Here is a 17,002-nt window from a genome sequence, read left to right on the forward strand (position 1 = left end):
GGGTCCCAAGGAGACTCTTGCTATAAAGATTCAGCCTGTAAGAGTGGTGGGAGCTCTCTGAAGGGCAATCTCCAGAGACCCGGGTTGATGGAAATGCCCGCTAAGCCAGCCGTTTCTTTGTGGCTTTTTTGGAGGATCCCTTTTTCATGGCCTCTGACCTTTGGAGTTTTGGTGCCCCTTCATCAGCAACCCCACAGCTTCCTCTCATTCCACAAGTGCCTCTTCCTGTCGCTGATCATTTTGGGTGCACGATCTCCCTTCTTGCTCATCTCCTTGCCCATCCCCCAATTGGCTGTGCACGCCTCTCCCCCATGAGTGAATGACTACCTGCCAATCGGAGGTGGTATCTGTCAGCTCCCCTCCAGTTCAGTCAGATCACTCTCCATCTCAGACAGGCCCATCTTCCCTTCACCCAGGCCTGGTCCCCAAGCAATCAGGTAAAATTCATGAATCTATAGAGCTGGAAGGTGTGTGAGTAGCTCAGAGTAAAACAGAAAGTCCAAATGGGAAGATGGCCAACTCAGGAGACTCTAACATGAAGTACAGCAGAAATACTATTTCCCCTCTTCCTGGGGAGAAGGGTACTGGGGTATATTTTTTTGTTTTATTTTGATTGTGAATAAATGGCCCTGTATAGATCCAACGTTTTAATTGTGTTAAAGTAACAACAGACTTAACCTAGCACATATTTAATACAATACTCAATTGTTACAAGGTTCACAATTAGGTGTACCCTGCAAGCAATTTTCTGATGTATTATTTCTTTTATTCAGCCAACCACACTTCATTTTTCTCATCTCATTTGATTTCTACAGCATCTATAATTGGCATCGATGGTATTCCCTGACAGTGCTATGTTAATAACATGTGTGTACATAGCACTCTGTAGCAATTGTTATCCTGAAGAGGAAAATATTCAGAGACTGTACACATAATTAACAACTAGAAGGGTCAGTACTGTGTTCCGATCCTGGTGTTCTGATTTGAGCACATTATTCTTGTAGCAATAACATATGGTATTGCATAATCATTCCCACTCAACACACGGAACGTCTTAGGATCTCATTTGGCAACAGCAGGGGAGACTGACTATGGGAAAGGTAAGGACATTCTTGTAGAAAAGTGAAGCAGAGCTCTAAAGCCTGGAGGTCTTAAGGTCTTAGTAGATTAGTTTAAAACAGGCAGGGCTGACAGCACAATCCAGGCGCTCTATACATCCCTTACCTCCACTTCACTCCTGGACCTAAAATGTGGAGAACAAGTCTGAATTGAAGTCAATCTTATTGTAAAATCAGAAGAAATCCCCTGGTCAAAGTATGGTCCCTCTCACTTGCATATTGCTCAAGGAGGCACAGCATTTTCTCCAAAAATTGGAGTGAAAAGGCATAACGGTGGAAACAGAATATAAAGGCTTAACCCTTGGGTGTGCAGTGGAGAGGTGAGGAATGCCTTTGGAGAATGGGAAACAGACCTATTAATCCGGGCGAAGGAGAAGGGAGAGGAAGAGGAGACTGAAGAGAAGACGAGCTTCTCTGCTGAGGCCGCCCTGTGGTCCATTATGTTACAAAGAGTAATTTTCTTTTGAGTCTTCTAGTTTAGAGTGCCACACCTATTCCTTGGGGAATACAGATTTTCTTCACTTATTTCCTGCCATAAAACTTCCAGGCATTGGTTTTCCAGGGACAGGGGTCACGATGGACAGCGGGAGGGAGCTCCCCCTCCGTCAGTCAGTCAGCGACAGACGCTGACGCCCCTGCTCTGGTCAGAGGCGCGGCTGCGGCGCCGCCTGGAGTTGCAGTCCCGCGTGGCTGAGGGGCCGGGCCGCGGGGCCGCCGGGGAGTTACACCAGTGCGTGGCTGAGGCCCGGAAGACAGAGATGATTCCGGGGTGGCTCCTTTGAACCGCTGCCTACTGGGCTTCAGCAGAGAGAAGTAAGTAAGTAGTACAGTTCTTTTCCCCTTCCTAGCAGCCAGAGCTTGAGGCGTGGGGTACAAAGTCACTGCTCAGCTGAGCGGTTGGGCGCAGGGGTTTTCTTCTCCCAGCTCGGTGACCTTGTGGTACTGGTTTGGTGGCGCCTCAGCTAGGGTGGTGCAGGGCACAGCACGGGTTCACCTGAGCTACCAGGCTGGGAGGAGGCGGAGCTCTGGGACGATCAGGTCTGTTTCTTTCACATCTTTGAACTAGTATTGTGTGACTCCTGACGCATGTTTGTTATTCTTTTTACTGTAGAGTAATACCTCGGTTCAGGACCGCTTTTGTTTGCACACAGTTCGGTTGGCAAACAAAAGCGTTGGGCACAATTTTGCTTCCCTAAGCAAACTGCACATCACGTGGCAAACAATACCAAAGCCGTCTTCTCCACATGAACACAAACACAGCCATATTCCCCGGAATTATAAAACAAAGTTCGTAAACCCTATATTCAATATTCTTTTCAGTAATTTTAGGATTCCCTAGTATATAAGGTGTGCAAATATTTAACTTCACTAAATAATGCCACTTTTTCTTTCAAATTTATTGCATTATACTTTATCACCAGTCGTGAAATTTTTCTTGTATGCTTCTTTTTCAGTAGATTCCAGTTTGGGCTTCAGTTTTACTTCTTTCCAACCACCAGTCCACATTCCCAGTAGAAAATATAACTCTTCATCCATTTTTTTTGTTTTGTTTTTGCGATGCTGGGGATAGGACCCAGCCCTCACACACACTGGGCAAGCGCCCGACTGCTGAGGTACACTCCCATGACTTATCACTGTATTTTTTAAAGATAAAAGAATTTCATGATGATAAAAATCATCATTTTTTTTTTACTACTCTAATATTGAACCACACAACTTTGGTTATAACGAATGAAAATTACTTGAATGGCCAACAATAGAAACAAGCAAATTATGATAGAATACTATTTTACCCCAAAATTCAAGTTATTTAAACATTTTTACTTAAAATGTTTGGCTCTGGGGATGTAGCTCAGTGGTGGAGCACTTGCCTAGTGTGTGGGAGGCTTGGGTTTGATTCTCAGCACTTCAAAAACAAAACAACGAAAAAGTTCATGTGCAAGGGGTGACTGAAAATACAGTGAATGTTTAAATTTTAAAAATTTATTGCACTAAAAGACACATTACCATTATTCGCCCTCAAAATATTTTCACTTTGAACACACTTATCCCATCATTCGTGTCACTTTCTGAAGGAGTTCTGTAACTCCTCTCTCAAGACTGTCTTTACGAGGTGTGATCAAAATTCCTGGGAATGCTGCTGCCACGAGCCAGAAGCAGGGCTGTAAAAACATGAAGATACAGGCCTTGAACATGTTGGACCAACATGTTGAGCTTGTTGGTCCTTGGACATGTTGAGCTTGAAGTGCTTGCAATGTGCAGGTGAACACTCACAGTGTAGTAGGAAGAAGGTCTGTTCCTGTGGAAAGAATATCATGGCTGGACTTAGGAGTTGAGGGATTCTCATACATGGTAGATGAGCTACCTGGGTGGACAAGGTCAGAGTATACAGGCTGAAAGAAATGAGATGTGAAATTCAGAGCACAGAATACTAAGTAGGACTGGAAGGAAAGGGTGGGGGGTTAAAGCAAGGACACTGAAAAGGGCATGTGGTATGAGACAAGGAAGCAATCAGATTTTATGATATAAGGAATTCGTGGGAGGTTAGGAAGCTGAGACAGTGAGAAAAAAACTCTTTCCAGGGATAAGAGAAGTGATATTTTGATTCCTGTTTGCATGTGCACACAAAGGAGCATAGGCACTTCTCACACAAATACATCTATGGAGAAGGACAGACTAATAACTGAGTGTTTTGTAAGATAACTAAATGTGGATATAAAGAGGAATCCCAAATACCTTCTGGAGTTTCAACCATTAATAATGGTAAAATGTTAGAAGATGCAATTTATGGTGAACGTCACTTGTCATTTGCAAATTTAACTGTCTTAATACCCTTTCCCCTATATATGGTGTGATCAAAAAACAATGTGAATTTTAAATTTAAAATATTTACTATGTAGCAGACCCACCCTAGAGGAGCAGCACTCACCTTTAGGTGAGCAAGGAGACATGTGCCAGAAGAGCACCATCCCTGCCTCACCTGAGAGCAGACCTGTGCCAGAGGAGCAGTGTCTGACCCTACATGAGCAAGCACACCTGCTCCAGAGGAGTGGCTCTCACCAGCAGGGGAGCAAGAAGTCCTGTATTGGTCAAGCAGCACCCCTCCCTGGGGGAGCATGTCACAAGGAATCAGGAGGCAAGGAACAACCAACCAACCTGATCCTGGACAGCACAATACCAGAGAGAGAAGGGAACCACCAGATTCTCTGACAAAGGACATTAAATCTAACAGCCCACATGAACCCCTGGCCTGTGGCCTATACCTGGCAGAGACAAGTGGGCTGAAAACTAGTATGGAGATTCCTCACAAAACTGAAACTAGAAATTCTACTTGATCCAGCTATTCCCCTTCCAAATATCTTCACAAAAGAGTTAAAGACATTACAGTGATCCATGCAGACCCATGTATATAGCAACACAATTCATAATAGCTAAACATTGGAAGCAGCCCATATGTCCATCAACAGAAGAATAGATAAATTAAGTGTGGTTTTTAAACACAATTGAGTACTACTCTACCATAAGGAATGATAAACTTGAGTCATTTGTAAAAAGAAATTAAAGCATCTTGAGACCATAATGTTCAGTGAAATAAATCAGACACATAAGCTTAAATATCACATGGAGGTTTTTTTTGTATGAGAAACCCAAAGTATAGATAAAGAGCAAAATAAAGATAGATGATAGGAAGAAGAGGGATAAATCTTTCTAAACAGGGAAAAGATCAAAAGGTGGAGAGGGTGGGGGTGGGAGGAGAGGGAAAGGGGATGATACAAAGGAAGTGTAAGATGTGTTATGTACCCGTACCAATTGCTCCCCAGGTCTGTAAACTTTATGTATTACCAACATGTACTAATGAAAATAAATAATAAACCAAAGGTAAATACAAACCTTGAGACCCATTCTGGAAAGAGCAGGCTGATGTGGGTGAGAGAACAGAGATGGAAAGAAAAAAAACTAACCAAAGGCTTAGATTGTGAAGATGCTTATTTTTTCTGCTATTTTGTGGATGGAAAAGTTTTCTGGTGCCCTCTTGAGTTATTGTCTCTAATTGATTACTTCCAGAAACATATGATTTAATTTTTATTTATTATAATAGTAAAACATAAAGCCACAAAAAGCCAAAAGTAACAAGAATGTCAAAAGTGTCTCCATATCACCTCCAGGTGTTGTCATATTCCCATCCTCCCCCTCTGTGATTCTCTTGCTTTGCTTTGTTTTGTTGCTTAGTTTGGCAAATGCAAGACTAAGGCATGAAGCACCACCCTCAACTCCATCCTCCAGGTGTTTCTTAAGCATCCGCATATTGGGGAAGACCTGGTCGCAGCCCATGCACCTAAAGCCACTGTACAGGTCCTCCAGCCCTGAATCCCAGGCCAGATTCTCAGCCTCTTCCCTTTCCTCTTGGCCTTCCCCGTGCAGGCCATTTTCACTGTCAGTTAGGACGTCTCTTAGGCACACAGAAGAGAGGCTGGCTTTTGAAGGGATCTTCTCAGGAAAGGTCATTCTTGCTATTCTTGTCATCTTTGCGGGGGGCTCCAAATCATCTTCTGTATCCCCCAAGGAAGCCGTACCCCTTTTCATTGGGACAGGCTTATAGTAGACATTCAGGACTCTTTTCTTTTCAGTAGATGTTGCAGACTCTAAGGGGTTATTGGCCAAGGAGGAAGGTAAATGAGAATGTGCCATGGAGGAGAAAGTCTCCTTCTCCATCAAATCTTGATTTAAAAGCCTCTTGCAGGATTCAGGACCTGGAACATATTGAGGTAGTATGTTGGTATTTGGAAAAGAAAGCTTATCAAAAATAATGAGATAAGATGGCCATGAAAATGTCCTGGGGTGGGGTCATATTTTGTGTGTGGTTTGTGTCATGTAATGTACATACTTTGTAATCCTATGTGAAAAATGAGTTGTGTAAGGCAACTACTATAAATTATATATGTACATACACACCTGTATATAGACATGTATGTGTATGTGTGTATACATATACAGAGTCTGCCAAAAAATGTATACACACTTCAGGAAAAGAAAAATAGTATGTTTTTCAAGTACCCAAATATGGGGCACCATTGAGGATGCTGTAGATTTCAGGAAATCCACTACATTGTCAGCTCTTAGGGAAGAAATTGAAAACAAGTATGTAGCAATCTCAATGACCAAGGTCACCCAAGCAGCAGTTCACCGCTAATGGGCTCAACTTTGAGCACCTCTTGTAATTGTAGTGCCCAAAGATAACTTGCATTAATCTCATTATATCTCAATAAATGCAGTATTAAAATATTTATACAAGTTTTTCTTTTCCCGAAGTGTGTATACATTTTTGGGGCGGAATCTGTGCATGTATGTATACGTACATATATTCTGGTATACCTTTGGTGACTGTCTGGTACTGGCAAAAGCAGATAGTGATGTGTCTGTGTGTGTGTGTGTGTGTGTGTGTGTGTGTGTGTGTCTGATACTGTGTGAGATAGCACATGTGATTTCACTGTGAATATTGGTAGATGGTGTGACAATAGCCTTACATGTTGGAGGAAGTGTTTATGACCTCAGCACATGCAGCTCTGTGAAGGGCTGAAGGCGAGGTGAAGAAGTGACTTTTGTGTGAGAACATATACATATTAGAAGGGCACAAGAGTTTTCTAGTATTTTGTCTACTAGTAGCATTATGAAATTAAAACAGGTTATCCATGTGAGGTAATAGTTTATCTGTGTGAGGTGATATGAAGTTATTTACAGGATTAAGGTGTAAAATGGTGGGTGAGTCTGAGAATGACTTCTGGAATGTGAGCATAAGGCTGTACCTATGTAACACTGATACTGGGAAAATAGGGAGAGAGGAGATATTTATGAGAAAGATAAAAAGGAGGAGAAATGGTCTGTATTTAGTACAAAGGAGTGTGACATGTGAGTGTGAGGTGAGTTTATACAGTGATCTGAGGGGGAAGACTCTGCTTCCACCTCCTGCACATCACATAGGCCACTGCCTCACCCACAGTGGCCGCAGTGTTCACATGAAAATGTGTGCTGAGGAACTCTGTCCTCCTCTAGAAGGCAGATTTCCTATCTGCCCCTCCTCAGAGGAGTCAGTGTTCATCCCTCTTCCCTGAAGACCTTTCGTGTATGTAAAGGAAATGAATGGGGTTGGGAGGCTGCTCAGCTGCACCTCTTGTCCAAGCTCAGGTCACCTTTGCATCTGCCTTACCATCCTTGTCCATAGGAATGCACTCACTTGAAGAAGAGACGCACGACAAATGTTCTGAGACTGAGAAATTCTCTCCTGCATCCAGATTTGAACTTGGGACCATCTCATGTGTCTCAGTGGTATCCTCTGGAGAGTTGTGCAGTTCTGAAGTGGAAGAAAACAGCAGCAACAAAATTATTGATACATAGCATAGTCTGGGTCTGTGTCATTTTAAAACATATATGGAGTAGATATTTTGTTTCTGCCATTGTTACCACCCATGGTAATTCCTCACACAAAATTAAAGAGAACTTATTAAAATTATGTATGTGGTGGGTATCACTGGGATTGGGTATCTTCTATATATTTTTAGAGATGTATACAGAATATTGGGAACTCAAATATGTTTAAAATATGATATACATTCACTAGTGGTTAGATATTATTACTATTGCTATTTTTATTGGCTCAATTTCCTGGTAATAAATTGTGCCAGTGAAAGCTGTGGAGTATAAGTTTCATGAGGAATTGTGAATGTTGACTCATTTATTTTGGTGAATGTAGAGTCATATACATGGAAGGGTTGATGTGAATATGAATAAAAGATGGACCTGCATGCAAAGATACAAACTGTTAGATGGTTCTCTAGGAACTGGGCATGGCACAGCTAAGCATTCAAATGAAGACTTTACAGACTTGATCCCAATTCGTCTTTCAGAAATGTGCTTCCACATTTCTATTGGATCTTTAACCTTCTGATATAGGAGGTAGAATGTGGCAAACTGACTAGAGAAGTGGGAGGGACCTGTAAATCACAAGACTCCAGGGCAGTGCCAGATGATTCCTGGACCCCATATGTAGAACTTCCTATGAGCTCCACAAGATATGGACATCATGAGGAAGACCAGAAACCGGGAGGAGCTCGCTATCTTTACTCTTCACAGTAGCCCACCCTGGGTTTCCCAAACCCAGGGTGTATTTTTAATTTTTGCTCTTTTTACCTTTTCTTTTTTTGGCTCAAGTTTGCTCTACAGAGCTAGTTTTTCCCTTACCCCTTCACCCTTCATTTTTCAAATAAATTTTTGGGAGATAGAAAAATGAACATGGTGAGTTTTGGAAACAGAACCTGGGCAGTTTTGGAGAAAAGGGGTCATTTATTCAGTTGTTGAACAAACAGGGTCTGCTCCACCTCTGTTCCACCTCAGACCTTTGAGAATGAACTTGTCTGTAAAATGGGAGCAGGGTAATCAAGAGATTATACCTGAAATAGCTGATTCCATTCTGCTTACCCTCTGCTATTCTCCAAAGCCATCTTGTCCAGCATCCTCTCCCAGGAATACTTACTGCGTCTTGAACAGTGATGTCTTACTTGGGCAGGAACTGCTGCACTTCAGTCCTCTGTGTTTCTACAGGGATCCTGCCCTCAAGGTGCCTGATGCCCCTCGAACTTGGTACTGTTTCATATTGCTTGCCACCTTCTACATATTTCATACTTTGTCTACATCTTACTTCCTAGAGATTCTTAATCTCAAACAAATGATTTGGTAAATTTTTGTGTTTGAAGAAATTAAATATTCATGATCTTCTTATGTTCCTGTTCCTGTTCATAAGGCCCAACAAAGTATAATCAATGAATAAATTTTTTCTCCATGTAATGGAATATAGGGAGTAATGACAATATACACTGTAATCATATGCCACATGGATAACATTCATAAATATAAGGATGAGCAAAAATGATCCAGACAAAACGTATATATTTTGCATTTCTATTTACACAAATTTATCTCCTGACTGGCTCCTGGCTTCTAAGGTCATCTAGAAATCAGAGTAATTATTACTATTTGCATGGTAGGGTCAAAAAGTGAAAGTCTTGAATTCATGTGCATGTGAAAGATTATAAGAAAATGAGAAAAATAAGAAGCAATGCAGATGGGTTTGTGTAGGAACACATGTGTGAATACTGGCTAGGACAATAAGTGGATGTGCTGTGTTCTTGGACTGGCTATCTTTTTAATGTGTTTTAAGTAAGATCTTTTGAGGATCCTATTATTCTGGGCTTCTTCTTTCCTGACAGTCTACCGTGCTTTTCCCTAGTTCCTACTGACATACTGTTCCTATGTGACTCTGATCATGGTCTTATCCTCCCGGGCACTCTCCTACTATTTCCTGAGCAGAGCCCAGTTCTCCAATGATCCTGGCCTTCCTGAAGTCCTCTCATGTGTTTTCCCTTTGACATTTATTGCTGCCACTGCTGATTATTTTCAGTTTCTTTCTGGCTGAGAACCCTTGAATCAACTGATGTTCAGAACTATTCAACTCAATTCTGAGATATTCCTAGACCCTAGCTCCCCTTCTGTACTCCCCGCTTCCATACCTGCATCCAAGAATTTGTCTTCATAGGAGAAGTCCCCTGAGGTTGAGGAAGAACTATCCACCACTTTGTGGCCTTGAGTATGGGCCAGTACCTTGGCTCTAACCTGCAGAACATCTTGTGAATCCAACTTTCCTGAGAAATGAAATAAAAACGATACAGTTCTAGTTTGGTGTTTATGTGTATCTATTGTAAAACATATAATGAGTCTACTATTTACATGTTCACTGAATACACTTTACCTCCATCCTCAAGGGTAAACAATACGGCTCCTATTGGTAAAATTTTAAATGTAGAGCAGTATTTATTTTGTCAGTACTTGTTACAGATCATTACATTTGCACAAAGTTTCATTGGTGCAGAAACTGCTTGCTTCAACCTTTCAAGTTGGACAGACCACTGTATTCTAGTTATTGAGCTACCTTGTAGTTAGCTTTGATCTTGTGATTGTATTTCCTACCAAAGAAAATGAAAAGTGACAAATCCTATTTCTGTGGCCATAGAAGCCTCTGTCTCTCTCCATGTACTCTGCTTTTCCAGTCGACTAGGATGTTGATAGCCCTGGGTCTCTGTGAAAGATGTGTTAATGATGACGGTATTTTTCTCAGCCTATGAATTAGTCAATTGAGGGCAATTGTCCTGTTGACTTGCTCATCAACATGCTAGCAGTTGATTCTATGTGTAGTAGTTATTAGAGCTTGGAATCTTCTAGTGAAGTCAGGTTGTAAGGTGTTTTTGAGAGGCAAATAATCAGACTTGGTATACAGTAAGTGGACAATTATGTTAGATGATAGTATTTATCATGCTTTGGTTTATTTTTGTATTTTGTGTGTGTATGAGTAAGTATGGGTATGTGCTTTGCATATTTCATGGCTTACACTTGACATGTTTGAATATATACTCATGTAACTGAAAGTGAAATAAAGACAAGAACACTCTTCAGGCCCCTCTGTACAAAGGACCAACAGAAAATAAAGAAATCTGAAAATCTATTGAAGTATCAGACTGTTCTCAAAAATGTGAGCCACTCTTTGGAATGTTAGGTGTGGCTCCAATCTGTCCCCTCCCACCACTGAATGAGGGTCCTCCCTCATAATAGGTATTTGTTTACTGTTAATCTCCAAGGTAACACAACTGTTAGTTTCTAATTTTTCCATAAATAGCCAAATATTATCTCGTATTTCATAATTCATGGTTAAACGGTACATGCATGTTTATGTGTGTGCATGTGTATTTCTTACATTTCACAAAGAAGTCCTGGAAGAATGGCTATTATTAAGGAATGAACCAACAACAAATGTTGGTAGGGCTGTGGGGAAAAAGGAACCCTTTTCCTCTGTTAGTGGGCATGTAGACTGGCAACCACTGTGGAAATCGGTGTGGAGATTCCTCAAACAACTAGGATTAGAAAAATAAAACAAAACTAGGATTAGAGGTCTCATTTGACCCAGCTATTCCCTTTCTGGGTATCTTTGCAAAAGAACTAAAAGTATCATACCACAGCCATATATATGTGCACCTATGTTTGTGGCGCTATAGTTTGTAATACCTAAATTTTGGAAACAACCAAAATGCCCATCAACTGATGAATGAATAAAAAAGATGGGGCATTTTTATATAATGGGATACTACTCAGCCATAAAGCAGGTTAAACTCAAAACATTTCTAGGTAAATGGATGCACCTTGAGAGCATACTCTTAAGTGAAATGGACACAAAGGTATAAATATCACATTGTCTCTCTAGTGTGAGAAACTGAAAGTGTAAATAAGGACCAAAATGTATTATAAATATTGTGAAATAGGAAGAAATTGCACAAAAGAGAAACTAGTGAGGTGGAAGGAGGAAAGGAAGAAAGGGAAAAGAAAAAATACGAGAAAAGAAAGATAAAATGGTAATAAAGCTTTGTAAGTAAGGAGGGGAAGAAGGGTTGAAGGCAGGGGAGGGGAATGGGGAAAAAAAATCAAGATATATTATGTACAGGTACAAATGTCCTATGATGAATATGATCATTATGTATACCTACACTATACCAGTAAAATTAATTTTAAAGTTCTGGAGACATATCTTCATAGTCTGAAACAAAACTAGCTTTTTACTCCTGAGTAAATAATTATTTGTGACTTTATAGTCATTTTTGCACACCATTTCAACTTATTTTAAAAACTGTTTTCTTCAGTTCTATGAACCAGTTTCTTCATCAAAAGGAAAAAAGTAGGAAAAAGTACTACGAAAACTTAAATTTCGTTTACTCTCCCAGTGCCCTTAGGAAGAAGTCAAATGGCAGAAAACGCATTTTTTAAAGAAAAAAAAATAGTCTGGATGAAGGATGAGAGTGACCCAGAGTGATTGAATCGGCAGCCCCAAGCCTAAGGCACAGTGACAAGACCTGGATCATCTAACCTTCTCTTTACTCTCAGACTACATGAGCCTTTGTGAAGGCATACATATCTCCCTCCTTCCCTGTTTTGGTCACTTCTTTTCTTCATCTTTCTCTCCTCTGCTCCTCCACCACAAATTAGAAGTCCACTCTTTTCCCTGTTTTTAGAAGGCAATTCCTGGTTCCCTATTCCTCGAGAATATGCTAATACATACCTCTTGTAATCCTTGACGTTTTCACAGGTCGTTTTAAGGGTTTCTTCTTCTGGTGTTTTTTCTTCTCTTTAAGTTTCATGGTTCAACTCTTTGCAGAATTGCTGATATCAGGTAAGAGTCTGAGACTGTTCTCAGAGAATTATTAGTAAAGATAAGAAATTAAATGTATACACCCCCTAAAAAAGCAAATAAGACACTATCTGTTCACCAGATCACTGTCCTTCGTAACACTCAGTGTGATACCCTGGTTGGTATCATACCAGTTATCACTCCGCAGGGTTCTACGACCTATTGATGACATCCATGGTGTTCCAGGACCCCACCAGTATTCACAGCACTGCAGGATTGCTTAATCTATTGCCTTCATTCATCTGTCACTGACTTGAACTTTCATACCCAAAGTGTAAGAGATGATATTGATTCAACAAAGGAAATCCTTTGATGTGTCTAGGGATACTGTCCTTCTGAATCTTCCCAACCCCAAGGATATGGCAGGACCAGAGAGGATTAGGCTTAGAACCATGCTTCTATTGTGGAAATTAGTAAATACTACATCATAGTATTACTATTGAAGTTATTTGGAAATACATGTCAGATACATATTATAATAGAGGTGCATATTTGAGAGCACCTCATAAATCCAAACAGTTCCAGCACTTATTAAATTTCTGCTGCTGCTGTGTACATTCTCATGTGTCTTCCCAATCCAACCTGTCTCCTTTGCCGCTCTTCTTCTTCACTTCCCTGATAGCTGGGAGAGACTCAGTTTTGACTACACCAAACCTGGTCTTCATCAGGAATTCTGTTCTTGTGGCTGACTGTCTCATTCTCCATGATTCTGTGCCAGCCCCCAGTCTGTCTTTTGGAACATCTGTGTCCTGTAGAGTTTGAACTCTGAGACAGCATTATTTTACCTTCCATTGTGTGTAGAACATACGGCATCTTTTAAGGTCAAAGTTTTCTGTTTTCTCTAGTAATTACCATGAGTCCCAGGCAGTGGCTTATCCTCCTGCAGCCTCCTTTACTCTATCAGTTCTCTCTGTGGTTATCATTTTCCAGGGGCAGAGGTTTCTAGGTTTCAGCAGCTGCATGCAGTCCTCATGTATTCTTCCCTTTCTTCAAGGAGCATCACTCTAACCTCTGCTTATACTGTCACATCTCCAGTCTGTCACCCAGAGAGCCCAGGATAATCTTTCGCTTTCACACCTTCTTTGGTTAATATACAAAGTAGCATATCCATGTTTCTGCAAGTAGGAGATTGACATTTTGTGGAGTGATGGAAAGAAAGGGTGCATTTCTGGCCTAGCCTACCCAGATAAAGTCAGAGAGAATCACAGATTCTATAGTAAAATACAGTAGTATAAGAATAGAAAGCAAAAGGTGAATAAAAAAGGAAAAATGTCACAGCTACTATGAAACATATTGAATTAAACAAAGTAGAATGAAATAAAAACTTCACTTTGAAATTAAACATTAACCAAGGGACAAAACAATTACACAAGACTATTTAATGCTATAAAAACCTCGACAACATCCGGGCATGGTGGTTCATGCCTGTAACCCCAAGACTCAGGAGGCCGAGGCAGGAGGATGGTTGAGAGTTTGAGGCCAGCCTGGACAACGGTCAGTACATTGACAGCCTGAACTACAAAATGTGACCCTGTCTCAAAAAACCAAGAAGACAAAAGATGAATAAAACTTTGGCAGTTACAGTCAGTAAACAAGAATTCCAAGACAGGGATGATAAGGCAATGTAAAGAAATAAATATGAAAAATTCAGAGCTCTGAAAACTAAAGTGCTAAAATATTGACAGTAGGTTTGTCATAAATGGCTTCTATCAGTTCGAGGTAAAGATCTTTGTATACATATTTTCATCAAGGTTTTTTTTTTTTTTATCACAAAGCGATGTTTGGATTTTGTCAGAGGCCTTTTCTGCTCCTATTGAAGTGATTATGTGACTTTTGCCCTTCTGTTTACGTGGTATTTTACATTTGTTGATTTACATATGTTGAGTGATCTTTTTAATGATTTGTTGTATTTTGTTTGCAAGTGTCTTTGTGAGGCTGAGGATTTAGCTCAGTGGCACTGTGCCTGCCTCCCAAGTGCAAGGTCCTGAGTTCGATCCCCGGTACCAAAAAAAAAAAAAAAAGTAGCTACAAGTATCTTTGTGATGATTTTCACAACTACATTCATTAAGGATATTAGCCTGTAATTTTGTCTGTTTTGATGTCATAGAAATGTTAGATTTAAGAAATGATATTGGCAATGTTCTCTTCCTTTCAATCTCATGGAAGAGTTTGAATATTGGCAGTAGATCTTCCTGGAAGTCGAGATAAAATGCTGGGTTTTTGTTAAGTGGGATGGATTTTATTACTGCCTCGATTTTATCACCTTTTAATTGTTTGTTCAGGATTTTTCTATCTTCTTGGTTAATTTTTTGTAATTCTTATGTGTGCATTAATTTATCCAATTCTTCTAGATTCTCCAATATATTGGAATATTTGATTTCAAAAAGTTTCTTGTAATCCTCTAGATTTCTGCAGTGACTATGGTAATTTTATCTTTTTCATTTTTAATTCCATTGATGTAAATATTTTCTTTCCACTTTTGGTAAGTTAGGCTAAGTATTTACCAATTGTGTTTATCATTTCAAAGAATCAGCTGTGATTCATTGGTCCTTTTTATTGTTTTTCCTTTTGTATGTCTCAATTTCATTAATTCCTGCTCTGATCTTTATATTTCCTTCTCCAAAAAAAAAAAAAAAAAATAATGAAGCTGTCACTGAACGCAGAATGACTGCAGATTCCCAGGGCCTGTCCATTTTTTATGGATTCTGCCTACAGGAGAGCACCAGAAGGGCCCATGTGTCCTTCCAGTCCAGAATGTCCCTGTGCTGTCCCCAGCTGTTTTTGGATCAGGTTATTGTAAACTGATATTCCTTTCTCCTTCCTGTCTATCTCTCTTTTTGCTTCAGCAGGCAGAACGTTTTTACAGATGGATGTAATTTATTTCTGAGCAGAATGGAGTCTCTGAAGGACAGATAATGTCTTACAGATATCAAGCCTTGGGATTCTGGGAATAAGATCATGAAGTCAGTTACATAAGTCGTCTGTTGTAGGTAGATGATTTTCCTGTGTTTTCCTTTATTTCCTTATGTGTTTTTGGAATAAACATTCTCCTGTTTTCAAACAAACAAACAAAAAAAACTGTGTATTTGGATAAATATCATCGAACACTTCCTATAGGCTAGCAGCTTAATAAACATATACATGGGTCATGTACTGTAGTCTTATATAAATATTAATAATTGCATTATCAAAGCTCTGGAAAATATACCAAACTTTTAGAAAGTAGAAGTAATGTTTGAAGGAGTAAGAGAAGACAAGCTTTTACTTTATGTAGTTGTCCATAAATTGAATGATTGATAATGGAAATGTATTATTTTATAATTACAAAAAGAGAAACATCTAAATGACATTGAATAACAATATCACTTCTTTGTAATTTCTATTGAAATTTTTCTAATTTCATCTTTAACTTCTCACGGAATGGTTCCCTTTGGATTTGGGCCTGGGGCCTAGTCTAATTGCACCATCTCAGAAATTCTTACTTGGCTACTATAGAAAATGTGACAGAGGTCTATGCTGTCCAGAAAGCAAAAGATAATGGTGCTTTCTTTTTTCCTGTGGGTTGCATTTTTTTTAGGGTTTTTTTTCAATTGGTGTGGTTATGAAATAATAACCAAATTGCCTCAATCCCCATTGTTGGCCTATCTTGAGTCTCACACATTCTTAAGATTCCTTTCACCTAGGTACCTGTGATTTCTACATCTGTAGCCTCGCAGCATGATGCAATTGTCCTTTGAAAGCCACCGACCAACAGAAAGACGCTAGACCGTGCTGCAGTTTTCCTAATACACAGGGTCTCTGCTGCTGCTGGGCAGATGCCCAGGAAGGCTCTGCAGAAGATTCTGAAAGTTTCCACACAGAGCCCTGGCTCTCAGCTGAGAACGCTCCACCCAGTCAGGAAAGGTCACAGTATGTGGGACAGTCTGCATGGGTGTCCCTGGATGTGTTGGGGCTTGGGCATTGGCTGTTTTCACAGCATTACAGAGACTCCACCACCCACCACATCTTGGCTCTTGCGGCTGCGGCTGCGCTGAGGAGAGACACTGCTGCCTCTCAGTGACCACACCCTTTCCCAGGCTGGCCCACAGGAAATCAGCAGGGAGGGAGGAGGCTTTGTGGGAACCACACCATCTATTGAGATGGACAAAGATCTCCTCCACCAAGAAACTCTTTTAGAACCTGCTTTCCTCCTTCCTGCCAGCCTCCCCACTGAGTGGCCAGTGTGGGAGATGTTTACACTCATGTCTTCACACTAAAGGAGGCTGGGGTGTAGGATTCACCTTGCTTACCACCCAGACTGCACACAAGCAGTCTTATGCTGAATCATGTTCAAAGTCAATCAAGTGATGACAATAGAAACTAGATAGCATTAAACACACACACACACACACACACACACACACACACATTTTTTAAATGGTAATTGATCACCAAATACTTGGTTTTGGTTAACCGCTGGTAGAAGGTACAACCTTGGTACAACTTCCCTGAAAGGCAATTTGACATGTGTCTAAAGCCTTAAGGATCTGCCTATTTAACCAGTAAGTCCGTTTCAGGAATTTAAATCTAGGGGAATCACCAGGTGCATAGAACAAGGATGTTC

The 17,002-nt window shown here is 40.3% G+C and overlaps 1 protein-coding gene and 1 long non-coding RNA gene across 2 annotated transcripts; one reads left to right on the forward strand and one right to left on the reverse strand.

The window, feature by feature from the left end:
- Positions 1-587: 587 nt before the first annotated feature.
- Positions 588-6,413, forward strand: LOC147821276 (uncharacterized). The gene is made up of 2 exons (XR_015447359.1): positions 588-1,931; positions 4,019-6,413. It is a non-coding gene; the product is annotated as an uncharacterized LOC147821276 (long non-coding RNA).
- On the reverse strand, positions 5,189-13,213 carry LOC147821277 (protein FAM170A-like). The gene is made up of 4 exons (XM_087201096.1): positions 12,271-13,213; positions 9,680-9,811; positions 7,351-7,467; positions 5,189-5,869 (listed from the first exon to the last, which is right to left on the reverse strand). The coding sequence occupies exons 1-4, from the start codon at positions 12,347-12,349 to the stop codon at positions 5,202-5,204; spliced, it is 996 nt and encodes a 331-aa protein (XP_087057222.1). The 5' UTR covers positions 12,350-13,213; the 3' UTR covers positions 5,189-5,201.
- Between the last annotated feature and the right edge of the window lie 3,789 nt (positions 13,214-17,002).

The sequence above is a fragment of the Heterocephalus glaber genome, unplaced genomic scaffold (genome assembly GCF_053883595.1).
Source record: "Heterocephalus glaber isolate CG9 unplaced genomic scaffold, H.glaber_assembly_v1.0 deba00001752, whole genome shotgun sequence".
Taxonomy (NCBI): domain Eukaryota; kingdom Metazoa; phylum Chordata; class Mammalia; order Rodentia; family Bathyergidae; genus Heterocephalus; species Heterocephalus glaber.